The following is a 21459-nucleotide window of genomic DNA, read 5'->3' on the forward strand; positions in this document are numbered from 1 at the left end:
GCGGAGGGGGGCGCCGGGCCGGGCGGGGCAGAGCCGGGGCGGGGCGCGGCGCCGCAGCTGGATGGCCGGGGCCGCCCGGAGCGCCGCCGCCGCCGCCGCACGGTGAGTGACCGCCCGACGCCCGGGGCCCGAGCCCCGGACGGGGCGGACTCTGCCGATCCCCTTGTCCAGGTCAGACCTGGGCCTCTCGCGCGGGACTTAAAACTTCCTTGGGCTCTTCTCCTCTGTCTCCCACGCGTCGTCCCCATCTCTCCCCGCTCCGCATCTGTTTTTGCCTCTCCCCCTCTTCACTCTGCCGCTCTTGCTTCCCCCCTTCTCTCTTCCTCTCTGACTCTCTCGGTACCCCCCATCTTCTATTCCACACTTGGGGCCCCCTCACCTCTCACCGTGACCCGCCTCTGCCTCCCAAGCCCGGCCTCCTGCCCGCAGCCCCGCCGTTGGTCCCCAGTGGAGCCCAGTGGGTTTCATCAGGGTCCCGTTATGGCCTGGAGATCCCAGACCCTGGCGTCTCTTCAGCTGCTTTCCCTCCCTCCCACCTCCATCAGGAGATGAGGAAACTGAGGCAAGGACATCACCGGCTCAAGGTCACAGCCGGCCTGAGGCTGGGCCGACCACATTTAAACCTCATGCCTGAGTTTCCAGGTTGAACTTCCTTCTTGGTTGACTCACATCCAGATCCTGTGATCTGCCCGTTGGGTACACTTGGGCTGCCCCTTAACGTGAGGAGGGCTCTGTGTACCTTCACCACCGTGCCAGGCAGGCTCACCCGATGGGCAAACTCATCTCATCATCACGACCAAGTGAGGGAGGCCATACTGATCTCCCTCGGAGGAGGAGGAGGAGACTAAGGGCTCAGAGAAGAGCTTTAGGGACTTGTCCACAGTCAGGCGAGGCGGGCACGGCAGCCCACTCCAGTATTCTTGCCTGGAGAATCCCCATGGACAGAGGAGCCTTGCGGGCTGCAGTCCTCGGGGTCGCAAAGAGTCGACAGGGCTGAGTGACTGAGCACACAGCGCCGCAAGCCCAGCAGCTTTAAGCGTGGAGCGCAGAGTTAAGGGCAGGTCTTGGATGCCCGTACCCCGTGCATCTGGGAGGCTGCTCGTCACTGAAGGAGCCTCTCTCTTCTGTCTCACCTCGCCTCCTGTCTGTCTCCGGGCCCCGGGATATTAGACTCATTTCCTAGGAAGAAGCCCTGATGGTCTTGACCTAGCCCAGCTGCTTGGCTTCCGCCACCTGTGTTTCCTAAGCTCATCCCGTCAAGCTAGACAGTGCCGCCGGCCGCTGCCCCTGGGGGTGTCCTCACTGGGGCGCATCCTGGCAGCCAAGCTTTCTTCCCTGGCAGCCAGACACCCTGATGGGGCGGGCCTGCCGGTGGCTGAAGGGAACCCAGCCAGCGCCTCACCCTGTCATTAAGGAAAGTTTAGCCCTAGGCGGACAGGCTGACACAAAGTCTGGAACTGGCTCCCAAGGAAAAAAAAAGTGTGTGGTCTTTGGAAGTGGGGTGTGGAGGAGCAGAGCCCCATTGCTCCGTGCACCCCTCACAGGGGTCCTTGGAGGCCCTGGGGGAGGCAGGCAGGAGGGCGGGCACCGTGGCCGCCGGGAGCGCGGGGAGGGTCCAGGTGCCACATTTTCTAAGCAGGTGCGCGGCCAAGGGTGGCCGCTCATGCAGGCGGCCTTTGTGTGTTTTTTCAGCACGTGGCATGCCTGGATGTCCCTGCCCCGGCATCGGCATGGCGGGACAGAGGCTCCTCTTCCTCGTGGCTCTTGCCCTGGAGCTCCTGGGAGGGGCTGGGGGCTCCCAGCAGACCCTCCGGAGCCGGGGGGTGGCAGCAGCCTGTCGCCTGGACAATAAGGAGAGTGAGTCCTGGGGGTCCCTGCTGAGTGGAGAGAGGCTGGAGACGTGGATCTGCTCCCTCCTGGGCTCGCTCATGGTGGGGCTCAGCGGGGTCTTCCCGCTGCTTGTCATTCCCTTGGAGATGGGGACCACGTTGCGCTCAGAAGGTGAGTGATCCCCCCCCCCCGGCGCCCAGGGGCAGCAGGTGACCGGGGAACCATGCCGCTGCCCTTCCTGGGAGAGCCGGGTCTCGTCCCAGGCGGCAGCGTGTCTGAGGCAGAGGGCTGGACTGAGTACAGCTCTTCCCCGCGGTCCAGTGAGCCGGGCTGCGCCATGCTTATTTGTCCATCCATCTGTGCACCTGTTTATTCTGAAAGAGGAACGTCAGCGAACGTTCACTGCGAGGCGAGAGGCAAGGCTGGAAATAGGACTACAGGCTGCCTGGGGTTCAAAGCCTGGCTCTGCCACTTTGGGTAGTATTGCGTGAGTTCCTTAACTTGGCTCTGCCTCAAGGTCCCAACCTTAGAAAAAAGGATAATAACAGTATAAACTTCATAGGTGTTATTGTGACGATTAAATGAACTAATATCGGTAAAGCGATTGGAAGACTGCCCAGCCACTGAAAAGCCTGGGGGATATCGTCCACCCTGGCTTCCAGACCTGGGAGGGGGGTGTTCTTGAACACAAATGGACCTCCCTCCCCTGAGTGTCACCTTGTACCATATTTAGCGAGTGAGGAGTGGGTTTGGGATCTTACTGAGACGTGAGGTGGTGGTACTGGTGGAGCAGGTGGGATCATCCAGGAGAAGACGGTTGCTATTCAGCCCGTCCTGATGTCATACCTCTGGGGTGATATATGAAACGCTGTACACAGACCTGATGAACAGTGGGACTAGGTGTCACGTCTGGCCAGAGTTTCCTTGCTGTCTCAACCATGCTTAGGCGTGGAGTGTGCGGGCTTACGTCCCGGGCTCCAACCACAGCGAGGCCTACATGGGTAGGAGTGGTGGGCCCAACACACATAAATTAAGCAGTTAACATGAAAAAAAGAGAAGACTGCCCAGCGCTGGGAAGGGGCTCCATGTTCACCAGCCAGTGCCCTGTAAAAAGCGCTGCCTCTCGCTTCAGCCCCCATTCAGTGTGCAAAAGGGTGCTCAGACCCAGAGCCCCCAGGGCGGCCTTCCCTGGAACACCGAGAGGCTGGCAGCCCGCCTCCTCTAGGGAGGGCACCTGGGAGGTGGGCGCAGGCGTGGCAGAGGGCTTTCCTCGGCTTCCCCTTCCTACCATGTGTGCATGTCCACAGTGACATTCTGTGAGGAAAGAAACAGGATCAGATGGGGGGCCCTAAAGATGCAGGTGCCTGTCGCCCCCAGCCAGGACAGTGTCAGGGAAGTCCTGGACCAGCCCTGGGACTCTTTGAAGCGAGGGTCCCCCAGGCACTTGTGCTGCCTGCCAGGCTCAGGAACCGTTCATTCAGCAGATGGACATGCATGCAACTGTGCTGGGCACTGGGCTGAGGGCTGGCACCGCAGCTGTGAACACAGCCCTCCTCAGGCCCGGCTCTCCTGCCCCTCTCATGGCATCCCGCAGGGTCAGCCTAGGGAGGACTTGGATTGTTACTCCATGTTACAAATGGGGAGGCACGGGCACAGAGAAGTTCTTCGAGGAGCCCAAGGTCACACAGCCTGGAAGCAATAGCTACCCTGGGATCATACCCCCACCACCAAGCCACCTTTTCCCTCTGGGCCTCAGTTTGTCTACTGAACCAAGGGTTTTGAGACGGCCCCTTTAGGGCACTTCCAACTCTGGGTATTCTAAGTCTGCACAAGTTGTCAGATCTCTGCCACTTCGCTGAGAGTATCAGTGGCTGAGAAGAGAAAAACTCCTCTTTAATAAGCATTTCCTATACATGTTGTCATTTAATTTCCTCAAGATCATTCACTGTCAGATAGATACAATTGTCCCCAGTTTACAGATGATAAGACTGAGTCCTGGAAGTAATCTGCCCAGACTTAGCAGCTGCTGGCTTTGGGAGCTGGGGCCTGTCCGCTCTCTTAGCCCTGGAGCAGTAGTGGCTCCACGGGTGCCCTGCAGGACGCAGTAAATTCCTGCTGAACACCAGCCCCTACTGGGGCTGGAGGCTGGGGGCCCGGGGAGGCCAGCAGCCCATGTCCAGCCTTCCAGAGACCTGCAGTCTGGTTGGGATCACACTAGGAGCCCAGTAAGCTGGGTGGAGAAGGGGTCAGGCCAGGGACTCTGGCCTCGGTTCCCAGGTCCCGCATCTCTGCCTTGTAGCTGGGGCACGGCGCCTGAAACAGCTGCTCAGCTTTGCCTTGGGGGGACTTCTGGGCAACGTGTTTCTCCACCTGCTCCCCGAGGCGTGGGCCTACACAAACAGTGCCAGCTCTGGTGAGTGAGGCCACAGGCTAGGGGGAAGCCAGGAGGATGGTGGGCAGTGGGTGGGAGCTGGTGCCCAGGCCCAGGAATGGCCTAGGCCCTGCCCACTCTGCAGAATGACTGGGAAAGGGGTTCCTGGACTTCTATCACGGTCCCAGTGCCCCGGTTCCGGGGACACCCCCAACCCGGATCTGTGGCCGTGGCTTGGCCTGGCTTGTCAGTGCTGCCCCCTGCAGGTGGTGAGGGGCAGAGCCTGCAGCAGCAACAGCAGCTGGGACTGTGGGTCATTGCTGGCTTCCTGACCTTCCTGGTGTTGGAGAAGTTGTTCTTGGATAGCAAAGGGAAGGAGGAGAACAGCCAGGTAAGCCCCAAACTCCAGAGCCTACACAGGTCAGCCTTCGTTCTGTGGTGGTGCTAGGGCCTGGAGGCCCAGGTTTTGAGTCAGTTCAGTTCAGTCCCTCAGTCGTGTCCGACTCTTTGTGACCCCATGGACTGCAGCACGCCAGGCCTCCCTGTCCATCACCAACTCCCGAAGTTTACTCAAACCCACATCCATCGAGTTGGTGATGCCATCCAACCGTCTCATCCTCTGTTGTCCCCTTCTCCTTTCGCCCTCAGTCTTTCCCAGCATCAGGGTCTTTTCCAGTAAGTCAGTTCTTCCCATCAGGTGGCCAAAGTATTGGAGTTTCAGCATCAGCCCTTCCAATGAATATTCAGGTTTTGAGTCAAGCCCTAAAAAAGAGGGTCTCTCGGCCCTTTCCTGGGAGCTCTGGGAGGCTGGGCCAGCTTGTCTGGAAGGATCCGGGCCCCAGCCCCTGCTGTGACTTGTCCCCATGGATGATAGTGACAGCAGTGTGGAGGGCAGAGGGCCTGTTGGGTCTGGGGTCACTCGGCTGGTTGAGCAGCGAAGTCTAGCCAGATAAAAGGGGTCTCCCCTGTCTCACTCCCTTTGTTTACACTGGCCAAGTGGGGGGCATCTAATGTCACCTCTCCCCCCTTCTCCTGGCCCTAGGCCCCCAGCAAAGACCCCGCAGCTGCTGCCGCGCTCAATGGAGGCCACTATCTGGCCCAGCCGGCTGCAGAGCCCGGCCTGAGCGCCGTGGTCCGGAACATCAAAGTGAGTGGCCCGCTCGGGGCCCCCCTTCCTACAGCTGCCCCACCCCAAGTGGCCGGCCCGGCTCAGGCCTGCCTGCCCAGCTCAGCCCAACCCTGTCCCTCCTCACCCAGGTCAGCGGCTATCTCAACCTGCTGGCCAACACCATAGACAACTTCACCCACGGGCTGGCTGTGGCCGCCAGCTTCCTAGTGAGCAAGAAGGTGAGTGGGGCTGGGGCGGGGCGGGGCGGGGGTGCAGGACATCGCGATGGGCATGCAGGGCCCTGATTGACCAGGTGGCCCTGCCTCCAGTCCACCTGCCTCCTCCATGCTCCCCACACCCAGCACCTTATCCCAGCCTCCTTACTGCAAATACTCCTCGTTGGGACCACGGGCCTCAGCCAAGCTGCTAGACTCGGCCCCTGCCTGCTTCTAGACGCTTCTCCCCACTCCTGCTCCTTCTGCCCTCTGTGCTGGGGCCCCGAGGTCTGCCCTTGAACTGGCCCACCTCGTCCCCCTCTGGTGGCTCCTTCCTCCCTGCTGCCTCTGCTTGGAGTGTTCTTTCTTCCACTCTCATCCTTCAGGCCTCCGTTCCAAAAGCACTTTCTCAAAGCGGCCTCTGCTGACCCCTCATCTGTCGGGCCCCTCGCGTCCCATGGCCCGTAGTCCATCCGGCCCCCATGGCCCCCGTCACGGTGTGCAGTCACACGGCTCCTTCTGTGTTTACTCAGTCCTTGCCTCTCCCCCCACCGACTGTTAGCTTCTTGAGGGCGGATTCCTGGTCTGTTTTATTCGCTTCTGTATTTCTAGTAGCCAAACGGTGTCCAGCCAGGGCACCCAGAGCAGATACTGGTAGGATGAGTGGACAGGTGAGTGCCCTCAACACAGACCCCCCCACACACACTCCCCTCCCTCCAGATCGGGCTCCTGACCACCATGGCCATCCTCCTGCATGAGATCCCCCATGAGGTGAGTGCCACAGGGCCCCTGTGACCAGCCATGTGGGTGTGCAGCTGGTGGGGGTACTTTGGGTGGGATTGCCCAACAATGGTTGGCTTGGGGGGCTGCACCAGTGGTCTGGGGCTCCTCAGTCTACTCAGGCTACAGCCACCATTGCAGCCACGCTCCAGCCGCCTCGGGACTGGGGGCTCAGCAGAGGGGATACAGGCCGGGGGTCCCAGCAACGGGGCTGCTGCTGGGGGTTTGGTGGACCCATCCACACCTGAGATGCTCAGGGCGTCTGGCCCCACCGGGGCCCAGAGTGATCGTCTGGACCTCCCCTCAGGTGGGCGACTTTGCCATCTTGCTCCGGGCCGGCTTTGACCGATGGAGTGCAGCCAAGCTGCAGCTCTCGACGGCACTGGGGGGCCTGCTGGGCGCCTGCTTCGCCATCTGTGCGCAGTCCCCCGAGGGAGTAGGTACGGGCGTGGGGGTGGTGGCGGTCCGCAGAGGGGCCCTGGCCGAAGGGCATGGCTGCCCTGACCTGGGTATCCAAGCCCGGCTCTGCTCGGGTCCACCTTGCGGGAGGGGGGTCAGTCGGTACACGTGGCCGCCCAGCACCCCCAGCCAGTCAGGGCTCCTCCCCCTGCTCCAGAGGAGACGGTGGCCTGGATCCTGCCCTTCACCTCCGGCGGCTTTCTCTACATCGCCCTGGTGAACGTGCTGCCCGACCTCCTGGAGGAAGACGACCCATGGTGAGCTGCCCACTGGCACTGCCGTTGGCAGGCCCCTGCCCACTGCCCGTCGGCCCGTGCAGCCCCTGAGCCCTGGCCCTCTCGCCCGCAGGCGCTCCCTGCAGCAGGTGCTTCTGCTCTGTGCGGGCATCGTGGTAATGGTGCTGTTCTCGGTCTTCGTGGAGTGACTGTCCCCGGCGCCCCACCCCTGCACAGCAATAAGAGACTCGGATTCACTCTGTGACCGTGTGTGCGTGTGTGTGTGAGTGAATATGCGTGTCAGAGAGCGAGTGCGCCGCCAACCCAACACAAGGGTGGTGTGTGTGTGTGCGTGTTGTGCACATGTGGCCAGAGGTGTGTGCGAGGCCGACACTGTGATCCCTGACGCCCGGGCCCGCCCACTGGTCTTCTCCCCCTGCCATCCCGTGGGCTTGCACCCCCGGAGTCAGCAGTGAGGCACGGGAGCGCCGGTCCCAAGCAGAGGCGTCTGCGCAGGACGCCGGGAGGAGCAAGCTGCCCCAGGAACCAGGCCTGCAGCGAGCCCCAAAGCTGTCCCCCGCCGAGGCCTCGGGGGCCCTGGGCCTTGGGGGTAAGCCCCTGGGCGCGTGCACCCGGCTCCGAGCAGCCAGGGACCAAGGCTGGGCACCTTTTCTCGGCCGCGGCCCGGTCCTCCCTTCACCAGCTCCGAGGCCAAAGAGAGGAGAGGCGGCTGCTTCGCCTCCGGCTCCACTCAGCGCTGATGGCCCTACTCCGCCCAGCGTGGAGCTGGGAGATGCTTTCTAAGACCTGTTCCCCGTCAGCCCTGGGCCGGCTCCTGTTCCCCCACTGCAAACGTTCCCTGGCAGCGCCAGCAGCTCTTGCCACCTCCAGCTGCCAAACGGCAGCCAGCAGGGCAGCGAGCAGCCCCGGGCCAGTGTCCTCCCCATCCACTTGGGTGCTCCTGCCAGCCCGGGGTCCGGCAGACACTCTGGGGACAGGAAGACAGGGAATGGTGGCTGCCCGCCCCCGACACAGGCCCCCTTCCCCAGCAGCTGCGGGTGGGGCTGGGCGGGGGCGGTGAGGGCTCCACGTTGTCAGCACTCAGGAATGTGCTCTGGGAGAATGCTGAAGCCATAATCCCCAGCTATTTCCCTTGGCCGAGGCCCAGGTACTCAGCTGGCCTGCTCCACAGCCAGGCTCCAGCCCCACCGCTTGGCCGTGGGCGTCGAGAGGAGTCGCCGTCAGGAGGGGCTGATTGGTTTTATAGTTTTGCTGTGGTTCCGTTTGTATCTGTAAATAACTTGTTGTATAGATGAGATGCAAATAAATATACACGAACTGGCTGCCTCTGTTCTGCACATGAAAGCCGGGCACCTCGTGTCCCCGCCAGGTTGGCTGCTCTGCGCACGGCTCCTGCAGGTTGCCCAGCCTGTCAGCCCCACCTTCAGCCCTTCTGCTCGTCTCTGCACTCTCTTGAGCTGCTTCTCCAAACAGGGTATAAACATTCCACGTTTCTCTGGCTTGTTCTGTTGCTAGCTTATGTCAATAAAACAAGCCTGGTTCTAGGCCATTATGACCCACGTCACCCCCAAGGCTGGTGTTCTCGCAGACCTGCGAACCAAGGGCTTCTTCCCAGCCTGGCCTAAGTAACTTCACCACGGGAGGGAGCTCCACCCACAAAGTCGTCTCCAGGTTTGGCCTCCATGAAATTATTTTTTGGTAAAAAGAAAAAATGAGATCTTTATTCTGAACCACACCCTCCCCTCCAGTGAACAGGCTGAGTAAAGCCAGCATCAGGAGCTGCTTCCTGGGAGAAGGCGGATGGGGAGCCCGCTTTCCTCTCCCACCTTCAGCAGGTGGGGGGGGGGGGGCACGGAGTCTGGTTCAGGGTGTGAGGCCCAGGTCGGCTGGCTCCGTGGCAGGGAAGGCCTGGCTCCGACTCACTATCTTCAGTGAAAAGGGACCTGGTCTACCTGTTCGTGACAGCCAGGGCCCGGTGGGCCCAGGCCTGATGAACGGAGGAAGCCAGGGCTGTCGCTCCAGCCCCCACCAGCTCTCAGCAGGCGCAGGACGTCAGTGCACTCAGCCCGCCGAGGGAGGCAGCCAGGTACCATTTACAGATGGGGGCTCCGAGGTCAGGGGTGAGAAGCCTGCGGCCTCACTCGGGTGGGGACGCCCAGGAGAGGGACAGAGCCCCATCAGAGGCTGTGCTGGGGCTGCTCTGGAATGGGGGGTGGTGGAAGTCAGTGAGACCGATCACCAAGGAGCGTGCAGCGGGGGTGCCCCCTACTCAGGCTGGCAGTGGGAGAGGGAGGGGCCTCCGGACTGGCCAGCAGGCAGTAGCAGTTCTGGGATTGTGGGCACGGCCCCTCACAGGGGATGGGAAAAAGAGGGTACGGGGCTCTTGCCAGGGGGCAAGTGAGAGCCGATGGGGCATTCTCGAAGGGTTGCTGTTTTAACAGGCTGTTTGGGGGGGGTCGGGGAGGGGACAGTCAAACCCGCTAACGACAACACAGTAGGCTCTGTGCTCACTCCTAGGTTTGAATCCTGGCTACGCCATCTAAGAGTTGTGTGGTCTTGGCCCAGCAGCTCAGATGCATCCATAAAATAGGGCTGCCCTACTGGTGGCTGAGATTAACTAGATATAATTATGCATAAGATCCGCAAAGCATGTGGCCCAGGCTGAGCCCTCAGCCAGCAGTGAACCACCTGGTCAGCTTTCAGGCAGCAGAGCTGGAAGGGTGGCAGGCAGATGACCAGCAAGATGGTAAAGGGCTCTGACAGGATGTGGGGCATCACAGGGATGGGGCTGGGGGCAGGACCAGGGGTGGGAGAGGACACAGCGTGAGCGGGGTTAGACCTAGAAGGGCTCTCAGCAGATCTTGCTTGAAGCTCATGTTTCAGCGGGAGGAAATGGGCCAACAGCGAACCAGGACATGGAGACAAACAGAAGGCTTGCAGCCAGGAACCAGGGAGCCAAGGCCCAGGGCCTGGCTTTACCAGGAAGCAAGGTTGAGGGCCAGAGTGCCAAGATTCAAAAGGAAGGGAAACACTAGTCTGGCTTCTGTGTGGGCTCCTCAGGTGAGCTACAGGTTAACAAGAATTTTTAGAAGCTCAGACTGAGAGGCGGGGTGGGGAGTGTGCAGTCAGAGGGGTCTGGAGGCCAGGAGACCCCAGGGAGCAGCTGGGGCGCACACCCGTCCCTGCCAGGGGCCCCTGCCCTGACAACGGGTCTGAGGCCCACGGCTTGCTCGGGTTCCCAGCAGCAGCGCCCGGGGAAGGGCCTCCGGCATACACCCCCACTCCTCTACCCAAGGCCCGGGGAAGGGCCTCCGGCATACACCCCCACTCCTCTACCCACGGCCCGGGGAAGGCGAGACAGACAGGCGGCAGGAACAGGAAGCAGCCTTTATTGCGCATGTCTCCCAGCAGGAGGCCCCTAGGCGTAGTACTGCAGGTTGGCCTTCTTCTTGGCCTGCACCTCCAGGATGCCCTCCATGTAGTCCTCGTGGGTGAGCTCCGTGGCGCCTCTGCGCAGCGCAATCATGCCCTGCGCCCAGACAGACAGACAGGCTCTGGGTCCCTTCCCATGCCCCAGCCCCCAGGACAGACACACAGGCTCTCAGGTCCCTCCACATGCCCCAGCCCCCAGACAGACAGGCTCTGGGCCCCTCCCCATGCCCCAACCCAGCTCCAGGGTTGACCTCCACCTTCTCAGCCCCGCCTTCAACCGCCTCCACCAGCCTAAGCAGGGAGGTGGCGGGAAGCACCCACCCACCGCGGCCCACACTCACCGCCTCCACACACACTGCCTTGCACTGGGCCCCGTTGAAGTCATCCGTACAGCGGGCCAGTTCCTCGTAGTTCACGTCAGGACTGTGGGGAGGTGGGGCGAGACTCAGTGACTTACGGGGAGGGGGCAGGAAGAGCAGCTGTCCCCCACACGCTCCCTCAGGCAGCGGGGTCGACTCCCGGATCACAGGCGAGTCCCTTCCCCACCGGGCTTTGTCCCTCCGTCCCTCTGCACCGGGCAGGGGGGAGGCGTGAGGGGAGGGAGGTCAGAGTAGGTTAGACCAAGTCATTTCCCGAGTCTCCAGCCTTCGAGATGCACCTGGACCCCAGGATCCAGTCTGGGGGGAGCAGAAGGTCGTGGAGACAGAAGACAGCCATTCGACTGTCTCAGGCAGCACGGGGCCTGCAGCAGCGCGGCACTGCGCCTGACATCATCACCCCCCAGGAGGCTGCAGCCCTCACCCCCAAGTCCCAGGAAGGAAACCAAGGCTTATGCCACCCGCGGACGGTCACAGATCTGAATCCAGGTCTGCCTACCCCCTAGCAGCGGGGGAGGCCAGGAAACAGCCTGGGCCGGCTCGCCTTCGGATCCCGGGGGCAGGGGTGTGTGTGCAGGTGAACGCTAAGGATCCCGGGCCCCAGAAAGGCTCTGTGTCAGGTCAGGCGCCTGGGAGAAATGGAGGCCGCCGCGGGGACAGCGCTGTGTGAACGGGAGGTGCAGGGAGAGGAGAAGCCCGGGGAGGCTCAGTACGAAGAGGACTGGGACGGCTCTGCCGCCCCTGAGGTCTCAGCGCCTCACTCGTGACTTTACCCACCTGACGTTCATCTTCCGGGAGTGGATCTGCATGATCCTGGCCCGGGCCTCCTCGTTGGGCATGGGGAACTCAATCTTGCGGTCCAGGCGGCCTGAGCGGAGCAGGGCGGGATCCAGGATGTCCACTCTGTTGGTGGCTGCGATGACCTGAGGAGGAGACGTGGCCGCTTGAATGAGGAGGGAGCTTCAGAGACAGACGACAGGCACGGCCGCGACAGGAAAGGAGGTGGACCGGGTCAGGTGAGACGGCACCGGATACTCAAGAACGCCTCTAACTCGAGCTGCGCCAGTGAGACGACAGGAGATCCCGGACCTCAGCGCCCCTTCTTCCCCTGAGAAGACAACACTCACCTTCACTTGGGTGTTGGGCTGGAAGCCATCCAGCTGGTTCAGCAGCTCCAGCATGGTCCTCTGCACCTCCCGGTCCCCGGCCTTCTCACTGTCGAAGCTGGGCCCCGAAGGAGACACTGGTGAGGCTACAGCTCGGGGGGCGCCCTCCCCTGCTCCACCACCGGAAGCCCAACCCAACCCATCCCGGGGCAGAGAGGAGTCCCGCTCAGCCTGGGGGTCCCCAGCCCAGGGACCAGCACAGAAATGGTGTCAGAGGTGAGAGCTCCTGGGCTCAGGTGCCAAACTGAGGACAGAGCAGTGAGCAAAACCCCCTGCCTGGCCTGCGCCCCTGATGAAGGTGCCATCACAAACTGAGCTAAAACTCAGAAGGAATACAGGATCTGGCCCAGACTTGGCATACAACAGGGGGCCCAGGCAGCTGTCCCCGAGGAAATGTCCCTCAGGCTGAGATCTGAAGGCTGAAAACATGTCACTGGGCAACCGACCAGTGGAGATCAGGGAAAAAGGAAAAGCACATTCCAGAGAGAAAAGAGCGGGTGGCAAATCTCTGCCAACGAGTGGGCCTGCAAATGGGGGCCGCCTGGAGGAAGCCAGGGGCCGCAGGGAGGTGAGGGCAGGGACGGGGTGAGGCTGGAGGGGAGCCGGGGCACCAACACAGGGGCCCTGCAGGCTGTGGCAAGCCCAGCGATTATGCCACGGAGCAGCAGGGAGGCCCGGCAGGGGAGAGCAGGCTCTGCCTGCGTGAGGGGCTGGGGGAGCCGGTGAGTGAAGCTCTGAGGGGAACCTGCTGGCAGCTGTGAGGAGAAAGGATGGTGGGGGAAAAGAAACGAAGAGGGAGGCTAGTCAGAAGAGCATTAGGAAGTCCAAGCATATGGACAGAGCTGCCAGCATCCCGGGGCAAGCAGGGCGTGAGAGCAGGGATCCAGACCCAACCTGGTGGGACCCCGCACCCCTCACCGCTTGGTGCCGATGGCGTCCAGCTCATCAATGAAGATGATGGATGGCGCTTTCTCCTTGGCCAGCGCAAAGGCGTCCCGGACTAGCTTGGCACCGTCCCCGATGAACATCTGCACCAGCTGGGGGCCGGCCAGCTTTAGGAAGGTGGCCTGGGGTGGGGGTGGTGACAGAATTAGGCCAAAGGCGTGACAAGAGGCCCCTTCAATTCAAGCCCACCCGGCCGAGTTTCAGCTCCGGCCCATCTCCCCCCATCCTTCCCAAGGCACTCACCTTGGTCTGCGCAGCACAGGCCCGGGCCAGCAGGGTCTTCCCCGTACCTGGGGGCCCGTACATCAGCACGCCCTTTGGGGGCTGGATCCCTAAGTTCTCAAACTTCTCCTTGTGGTTCATTGGCAGGACAATGGCCTCCACTAGCTGCCAGGAAGAAGACCTGGGTGAGGACAGGGAACCCTGTGGGCTCCCACCGCCTAACCCTATCTGTAGCCCTCCCACTCAATTCAGTCACCATCTCCTTGCCCCACATCCAGAGGACACAGAACGCTCACTCCCACCAAGGCTGGCAGTGGACTCCCAGACAGCAGGACGGGGCAGAGGACGGGCTAAGAACAGGAGCCTGCGCTCCGGTCCTGGCTCTGGCCCTAACCGTCTGAGATCCTGAGCAAGTCATTCAGACCCTCCAGAGCTCAGTCTCCTGAACTGTTCCATGGCCGCTTCCCTGCCTCCCTAGAGGCTGCGAGGATAAGAGGTACGGGAGGAAAAGTGCTCTGGTCACTGAGGCGCCGGGCTTCCCTCACCTCCTGAATCTGCTTATCCAGGCCCCCGATGTCACTGTACTGCTCCGTGGGCCTCTCATCCACCTCCATGGCCTTCACCCGTGAGTCGTACTCAGTGGGCAGGGTCTCCAGGATCAGATAGGAGTCTTTATTCACACCCTGGGGACACAGCATGAGAGCCTCAGCTCTGTCCCAGCTCAAGGCCTACCTAAGTGACTGGAGGACAGGTGTTCAGAGTGAAAGGAGAGCCACAGGACCGGGCAACGCAAGAGTCAAAGAGCAGGCAGCTCTGCAAACGTTCAGGACCCACAGTGACCTCGGCCGGGGCCAGGGGCTCGGCTCAGCAGTGGGAGAAACCTGGCTGGAAAAGGCCCGCCTGGGCTCAGGGACACCACTCACCACCAAGTCTCCCGGCTTCAGCTTTTCGGCATCCACCAAGCCAATCACAGGCAGGAAGTAGGTCTGCAGAAGGATTCCAGGTGCAGCCTCAGTCGCTGCCCTCAGGTAGGCTCCCGAGTCCTGTCCCACATCCCCCTCTCATCCTCTGCACTCTCCTCTTGAGCCAGCCTCACCTGCCGTGTGGAGGTCTTGATAACTGCACACTTGCCCTTCCTTTGGGAGTCTAGATCAATGTTTGCACCATCTTCCTCTTGGTCGTTGGGATCGACATCTAGAAGCTGGGAAAGGAAGAAGCTCAGATCAAGAGGCCTTGCTCAGTCCCCCTGTACTCTGCAGAGCCCAGCACTTCTGGGGCCTAGACAACCTCAGCACTCCCAGGGCTCGCCATCCCCACCTCACTCCTCAGCCTAGCCCCGAGCCCAGCAAAGGTATGGTTAATAAACTGGAAGATGAGTGTGATCTCTGCTCAGGTGTTGCTTCTCTGCACAGAGCTCATCTATCCCCCGAGGAAAAATACCCAGTAGAAAAAGAAACACGAAGCTTCCGATGCCTTTTCAGGCCTGTATATTCCCCTAAAAACTTACAGTGGGGAGGAGAACCTAAGAGGTTTAGATCCTACATGCAATTTAGGCCTCAAGAGGCCCACCCACTCTTTCCCCAATGGCAGGATGTCTCCAAGCCCCACTGACCCCTCTTCCCCTCCACATACACACACACCTCGATGACGTTGGAGACCAGGTACGGCAGGGTCTTGTTCACTTTGATTTTCTCGCTGTTCTCTTTGATCTTGTCCTTCATGGCCTGGAGTTCGTGGGTGACTCGCAACACTTCACTCTTCATGATCTGGGATGAGGGTGAATGGAAGGAAATATTCAGCCTTACCTCAGCTTATCTGAGGGCCACTTAATTGGAGCACCTTATCCAGGTGGCCGGAGGAACCCTCCTGCACCCCTTCACTCAGCTCAAAGGCTCTCTGAATGCTCAGCCTGACTGTCCACAACCAGCAAAGGTCGAAACAGAAGGCCCGTTGGGAAACCTCCAGGATAAGCAGTTGTAGTAAAGGGAAAAGAACCAGACTGTGAGTTGAGCACACACGGGTTTCAGGTTTTGCCTTTCGATACAGGCTCCTTATCTCACCACAGTAAAACAAAACAACAACAACAAAAAAACACCTCTTTTAGCCTCAGTTTGCTCATCTGTAAAATGGGGGTTTCTTAAAAGACAGACTCTCAAGAAGAATACTGGAAAGACCAACTGGGAACAGCCGTCAGCCAATTCCTTCTCTCACCCTGGTCTCCCACCCTGGCCCTCTCCCCCTCCCTTTTAAAACTTAAGTTTTCTTTTCTCTTTTTCTGGTCTGAGGAGGAAACGGCGGTCCCCACACCTCTCCGAGGGAGGCTGGGGACGACGTGAGAGCACCAGGGCTGTCGTGTGTGGGGGGACGCGGGCAGGGAGAGGGGGCTTCACTGCCCACCTTGATTTCACTGTCCAGCAGCCGTGTGCGCTGGATGATCTCTTCTGTGGACATCTTGAGAACTTCCTCCCCGATTCCATCTTGCTGTGAAAAAAATAAAAAAATTTTTTTTTCTTAAATTCAAGGCAGTTAACTCAGCACTGTGAGTTAGCCAATTCTTTGCCTCAACTAACCCACTATCCGCAAAAAAAAAAAACCAGAACAGAGTCGCGATCGCATACCAAGCGGCCCCAATCCCGGGACCGGGCTCGACCTTGACCCCCGCAGCCACCGCCTCCCCTCCCGCCAGCGGGGTCTCCCCGAGGCCCGGGCTCCAGAACCGCCAGCTTCCCCGGCGCGCACCTCAGCCTCGTCCCACACCGTCGCCATCTTCTCCTGCCGAGTCACTGGACTCTCGAGTTTCGGCAGCAGATTCACCATCTGCAGGAGCGGCCTGAAGATTGCACCGGGCGGCAGCCGCGGGGAGAGATTAATATTATAATATTACCTCTCTTTACGTCTGCTCTTGACTAGTGAGACTCCGTCAACAAGTCCTGACTCTTAAAAAAAGTTAGCTTGGGCCGCGTTGCGGCGGCGAATCTGCTGCCCGGATTCAGAAGATGAAGCGCAGGCCACAGGGCCCGCCCCCGCGGCTGCTGAAACGTGCCCGCCCTCGTCCTGTTTGTGCCGCAGCGAGAGGAGGACGCGCCATTGGCTGGCACGCCCAGAGGGGCGGGACCTGGCGGGGGGGCGGGGCGGGAGAAGAAACGGAAAGGGGAGGGAGACCCGACCCGGCGTCCCCAAGGCCCTTGGGAAATGTAGTCTTAATCAGGCGGGTCACAGGGCGCTTTTGAAGGAGGCGGGGTGGAGGGGGGTCGGTCTTTCAACTGCCGAATTGGCCTAGTTAGGAATTAGGGGATTCCCCAAAATAAGTGGGCCTCATCCAATCAGTTCAAGGCCTGAATAGCTCCAAAAGGCTGAACACCCTCAGAGATAGAGGGAACTCCTTCTTCCTGACTGTCTTGAGCTGGGTTCCTTCCAGGCTTGGGTGCTGTGCTTAGTCGCTCAATCATGTCCGACTCTTTATGACACCGTGGACTGCAGCCCGCCAGGCTCCTCCGTCCATGGGGATTCTCCAGGCAAGAATACTGGAGTGAGTTGCCATTTCCTCCTCCAGGGAATCTTCCCAACCCAGGGATGGAGCCCAGGTCTACCCACCCTGCAGGCGGATTCTTTACTGACAGAGCCACAAGGGAAACCCAAGAATACGGATCCAGGCTTGGGACTTACACTGAATTATCAGTTCTTAACCTTGCTCCTTAGAAGAAAAGTTATGACCAACCTCAGTTCAGTTCAGTCACTCAGTCATGTCCGACTCTTTGTGACCCCATGAATCACAGCACGTCAGGCCTCCCTGTCCATCACCTACTCCCAGAGTTCACCCAAACTCATGTGTATCGAGTCGGTGATGCCATCCAGCCATCTCATCCTCTGTTGTCCCCTTCTCCTCCTGCCCCCAATCCCTCCCAGCATCAGGGTCTTTTCCAGTGAGTCAACTCTTCGAATGATGTGGGCCAAGTATTGGAGTTTCAGCCTCAGCATCAGTCCTTCCAATGAACACCCAGGACTTGTCTCCTTTAGGATGGACTGGTTGGATCTCCTTGCAGTCCAAGGGACTCTCAAGAGTCTTCTCCAACACCACAGTTCAAAAGCATCAATTCTTTGGCGCTCAGCTTTCTTCACAGCCCAACTCCCACACCCATACATGACCACAGGAAAAACCATAGCCTTGACTAGACGGACCTTAGTCAGCAAAGTAATGTCTCTGCTTTTGAATATGCTATCTAGGTTGGTCATAACTTCCAAGGAGTAAGCATCTTTTAATTTCATGGCTGCAGTCACCATCTGCAGTGATTTTGGAGCCCCCCAAAATAAAATCTGACACTGTTTCCACTGTTTCCCCATCTATTTCCCATGAAGTGATGGGACCAGATGCCATGATCTTAGTTTTCTGAATGTTGAGCTTTAAGCCAAATTTTTCACTCTCCTCTTTCACTTTCATCAAGAGGCTTTTTAGTTCCTCTTCACTTTCTGCCATAAGGGTGGTGTCATCTGCATATCTGAGGTTATTGATATTTCTCCTGGCAATCTTGATTCCAGCTTGTGCTTCTTCCAGCCCAGCATTTCTCATGATGTACTCTGCATATAAGTTAAATAAGCAGGGTGACAATATACAGCCTTGATGTACTCCTTTTCCTATTTGGAACCAGTCTGTTGTTCCATGTCCAGATCTAACTGTTGCTTCCTGACCTGCATACAGGTTTCTCAAGAGGCAGGTCAGGTGGTCTGGTATTCCCATCTCTTTCAGAATTTTCCACAGTTTATTGTAATGCACACAGTCAAAAGCTTTGGCATAGTCAATAAAGCAGAAATAGATGTTTTTCTGGAACTCTCTTGTTTTTTCGATGATCCAGCCTAGACAGCTTATTAAAAAGCAGAGACATTACTTTGCCAACAAAGGTCCGTCTACTCAAAGCTATGGTTTTTCCAGTAGTCATGTATGGATGTGAGAGTTGGACTATAAAGAAAGCTGAGCGCTAAAGAATTGATGCTTTTGAACTGTGGTGTTGGAGGAGACTCTTGAGAGTCCCTTGGACTGCAAGGAGATCCACCCAGTCCATCCTAAAGGAAATAAGTTCTGAATATTTGTTGGGAGGACTGATGCTGAGGCGGAAGCTCCAATATTTTGGCCACCTGATTCGAAGAACTGACTCATTTGAAAAGACCCTGATGCTGGGAAAGATTGAAGGCAGGAGGAGAAGGGTGAGATGGTTGGATAGCACCACCTACTCAGTGGACATGAGTTTGGGTAAACTCCGGGAGTTGGTGATGGACAGGGAGACCTGGCATGCCACAGTCCATGGGGTTGCAAAGAGTCGGACACGACTGAGCGACTGAACTGAACTGAACAGGGTCTTGTGCCTGTTGGGTTTCAGACTAAAATGTACACCAGCAGCTCCATGGGATCTCAGGCCTTCTGATTAAGACTGAAACTAAACCAGCAACATTCCTGGGTTTCCAGTTTGCCAGTTTACCCTACCCACCATGGAGGTTTCCCACCTCTGTAATTGTATGAGCTGATTTCCTTATAATAAATCTCTTTACAGACATGTATGTCTCCTGTTGGATCTGTCCCTCTGGGGACCCCTACTAAAATACTTCTTAAAATTTGTTATTTTGAAAACTGTGAAATATATTTAAAAAATGAAAGAATATTTCATTTGGAGCTCAGTGAATATCTATGTAGCTTTCACCTAGATTCACTAATTGATTTGTATTTTCTTTTGCTGTCTGTGTGTTTTTCTGAACCATTTCAAAGTACATTGCAGACATCATGTTACTTCACCTCTAATATTTCAACTTGTGTCTCCTAAGAGTAAAGACATTCTAATAATGGAACTCCAATGCCTTATCACATAGTACATTGTCATACCTAAAGAATTTAATATTGAGGCAATAAAATCTAATATACGGTCCATACAATTTCTTCAATTATCTCCAAAACATGCCTTAGAGCCTTTTAAAAAAAATCCAATATCAAGTCAAAAGTTACACATGGCAGTCACTTGTCAGGTCTCTACAGTCTCCTTCTGTTTAGAACAACCTCCCAATCTTTTTTGGTCTTTCATGACATCGACATTTTTGAAGCGTCCTGGCCAGTTGTCTTGTGTACTCTGTTCTCAACACAGCAACCAAAGGAATTATTTTAAAGCCTCATTAGATCATGTCACTCCTCTGCTCAAAACCCTGCAGCAGCTGCGAGACTTGGAGTAAAAGCCAAGCTCCCTGAAACAGCCTCCCAGGTCCTGCGGGGGTTTTCGTGCTTGCGCGCTAAGTCGCTTCAGTTGTGTCCAAACTCTGTGCAACCCTATGAACCGTGGTCCGCTAGGCGCCTCTGCCCACAGGATTCTCCAGGCAAGAATGCTGGAGTGGGGTGCCATGCCCTCCTCCAGGGGATCTTCCCAACCCAGGGATTGAGCCCACAACTCTTACATCTCCTGCATCGGCAGACGGGTCCTTCGCCACTGGCACCACTTTTTTCATCCCCCACGATTTTCTCCAGGACCTTGACTCCCACTCCTTTCCTCCCTGCTCACAGTTCTATGGCTCCTTGTTGCTTCGCGATCAGGCCAGGCCAACTCCTATCTTGGACTCTGTTCCGCTGTCCTAAAATGTTCTTTCCAGGATATTTTCTTGCTTCACTCCCTTACCTTTGCTCCTTCAAGTCTTTGCTTAAATGCCTCCTTCTCACCCAGACCCACTCGCACAGCCTTTTAATGTTTCAGCCTGCATCTCCTGGGCCTTTTCTGCTCCAATGCTCCTCAACCACTTACCCTGTGCTATTTTTTTTTTTAAATTATATATTTTTATTTTGAAAATCTAAAACCTAAAGAAAAGTTGCAAATACAGTGTAAATAATTTTTTTCTTGCATCTTTTGAGAGAATATTATTGATCAAATACCACATCACCTCATATACTTTGGTGGGAATTTACAAACAAGGACATTTTCCTACTTAATCACAATACTTCAGTACCAGTAGGTTAACCTTGATATGTTTCTACCATCTAACCCTTAGACTCCATTCAAATTTCATCACTTGTCTCAGTAATGTTCTTCACAGCATTAAAGGACAGACTGCATTCAGACTTGGATTCAGTCCAGAATCAAGATCAGAATCAGGCATTGTATTTAGTCCTAGGGCTTTAGTTTCTTTCAATCTGGGATTGTTTCTCAGTCTTTCTCTGGCTTCATGACCTTGACACTTTTGAAGATTACAGTTACTTTTTAGAATATTTCTTTCCAAAAATAAAAAAATCTGGCGTTCAGTTCAGTTGCTCAGTCGTGTCCGACTCTTTGCAACCCCATGAACCGCAGCACGCCAGGCCTCCCTGTCCATCACCAACTCCCGGAGTTCACTCAGACTCACGTCCATTGAGTCAGTGATGCCATCCAGCCATCTCATCCTCGGTCGTCCCCTTCTCCTCCTGCTCCCAATCCCTCCCAGCATCAGGGTCTTTTCCAATGAGTCAACTCTTCGCATGAGGTGGCCAAAGTACTGGAGTTTCAGCTTGAGCATCATTCCTTCCAAAGAAATCCCAGGGTTGATCTCCTTCAAAATGGACTGGTTGGATCTCCTTGCAGTCCAAGGGACTCTCAAGAGTCTTCTCCAACACCACAGTTCAAAAGCATCAATTCTTTGGCGCTCAGCCTTCTTCACAGTCCAAGTCTCACATCCATACATGACCACAGGAAAAACCATAGCCTTGACTAGACGGACCTTAGTCGGCAAAGTAATGTCTCTGCTTTTGAATATGCTATCTAGGTTGGTCATAACTTTTCTTCCAAGGAGTAAGCATGTTTTAACTTCATGGCTGCAGTCACCATCTGCAGTGATTTTGGAGCCCCCCAAAATAAAATCTGACACTGTTTCCACTGTTTCCCCATCTATTTCCCATGAAGTGATGGGACCGGAGGCCATGATCTTCGTTTTCTGAATGTTGAGCTTTAAGCCAACTTTTTCACTCTCTTCTTTCACTTTCATCAAGAGGCTTTTTAGTTCCTCTTCACTTTCTGCCATAAGGGTGGTGTCATCTGCATATCTGAGGTTATTGATATTTCTCCTGGCAATCTTGATTCCAGCTTGTGCTTCTTCCAGCCCAGCATTTCTCATGATGTACTCTGCATATAAGTTAAATAAGCAGGGTGACAATATACAGCCTTGATGTACTCCTTTTCCTATTTGGAACCAGTCTGTTGTTCCATGTCCAGTTCTAACTGTTGCTTCCTGACCTGCATACAGGTTTCTCAAGAGGCAGGTCAGGTGGTCTGGTATTCCCATCTCTTTCAGAATTTTCCACAGTTTATTGTGATCCACACAGT

General features: G+C 57.0%; 2 protein-coding genes across 4 annotated transcripts; one reads left to right on the top strand and one right to left on the bottom strand.

The window, feature by feature from the left end:
* Positions 1–34: 34 nt before the first annotated feature.
* On the top strand, positions 35–8321 carry SLC39A13 (solute carrier family 39 member 13). 3 transcript variants are annotated; one of them, XM_040259235.1, is made up of 10 exons: positions 35–102; positions 1693–2001; positions 4130–4243; positions 4468–4592; positions 5244–5348; positions 5459–5548; positions 6245–6295; positions 6612–6744; positions 6921–7020; positions 7112–8321. In XM_040259235.1, the coding sequence occupies exons 2-10, from the start codon at positions 1701–1703 to the stop codon at positions 7185–7187; spliced, it is 1095 nt and encodes a 364-aa protein (XP_040115169.1). In that variant the 5' UTR covers positions 35–102; positions 1693–1700; the 3' UTR covers positions 7188–8321. The 3 variants fall into 3 exon arrangements, with proteins under 3 accessions (XP_040115169.1, XP_040115172.1, XP_040115170.1); XM_040259238.1 differs by having other exon boundaries at positions 36–102; positions 6612–6740; XM_040259236.1 differs by lacking the exon at positions 5244–5348 and having other exon boundaries at positions 36–102.
* Positions 8322–10367: 2046 nt separating this feature from the next.
* Positions 10368–16234, bottom strand: PSMC3 (proteasome 26S subunit, ATPase 3). The gene is made up of 12 exons (XM_040259234.1): positions 15881–16234; positions 15539–15622; positions 14782–14907; positions 14238–14342; positions 14065–14127; positions 13687–13824; positions 13163–13306; positions 12893–13041; positions 11936–12032; positions 11586–11731; positions 10773–10854; positions 10368–10528 (listed from the first exon to the last, which is right to left on the bottom strand). The coding sequence occupies exons 1-12, from the start codon at positions 15956–15958 to the stop codon at positions 10418–10420; spliced, it is 1323 nt and encodes a 440-aa protein (XP_040115168.1). The 5' UTR covers positions 15959–16234; the 3' UTR covers positions 10368–10417.
* Positions 16235–21459: the final 5225 nt, after the last annotated feature.

This window comes from Oryx dammah, unplaced genomic scaffold (genome assembly GCF_014754425.2).
Source record: "Oryx dammah isolate SB20612 unplaced genomic scaffold, SCBI_Odam_1.1 HiC_scaffold_17, whole genome shotgun sequence".
Classification (NCBI taxonomy): Eukaryota; Metazoa; Chordata; class Mammalia; order Artiodactyla; family Bovidae; genus Oryx; species Oryx dammah.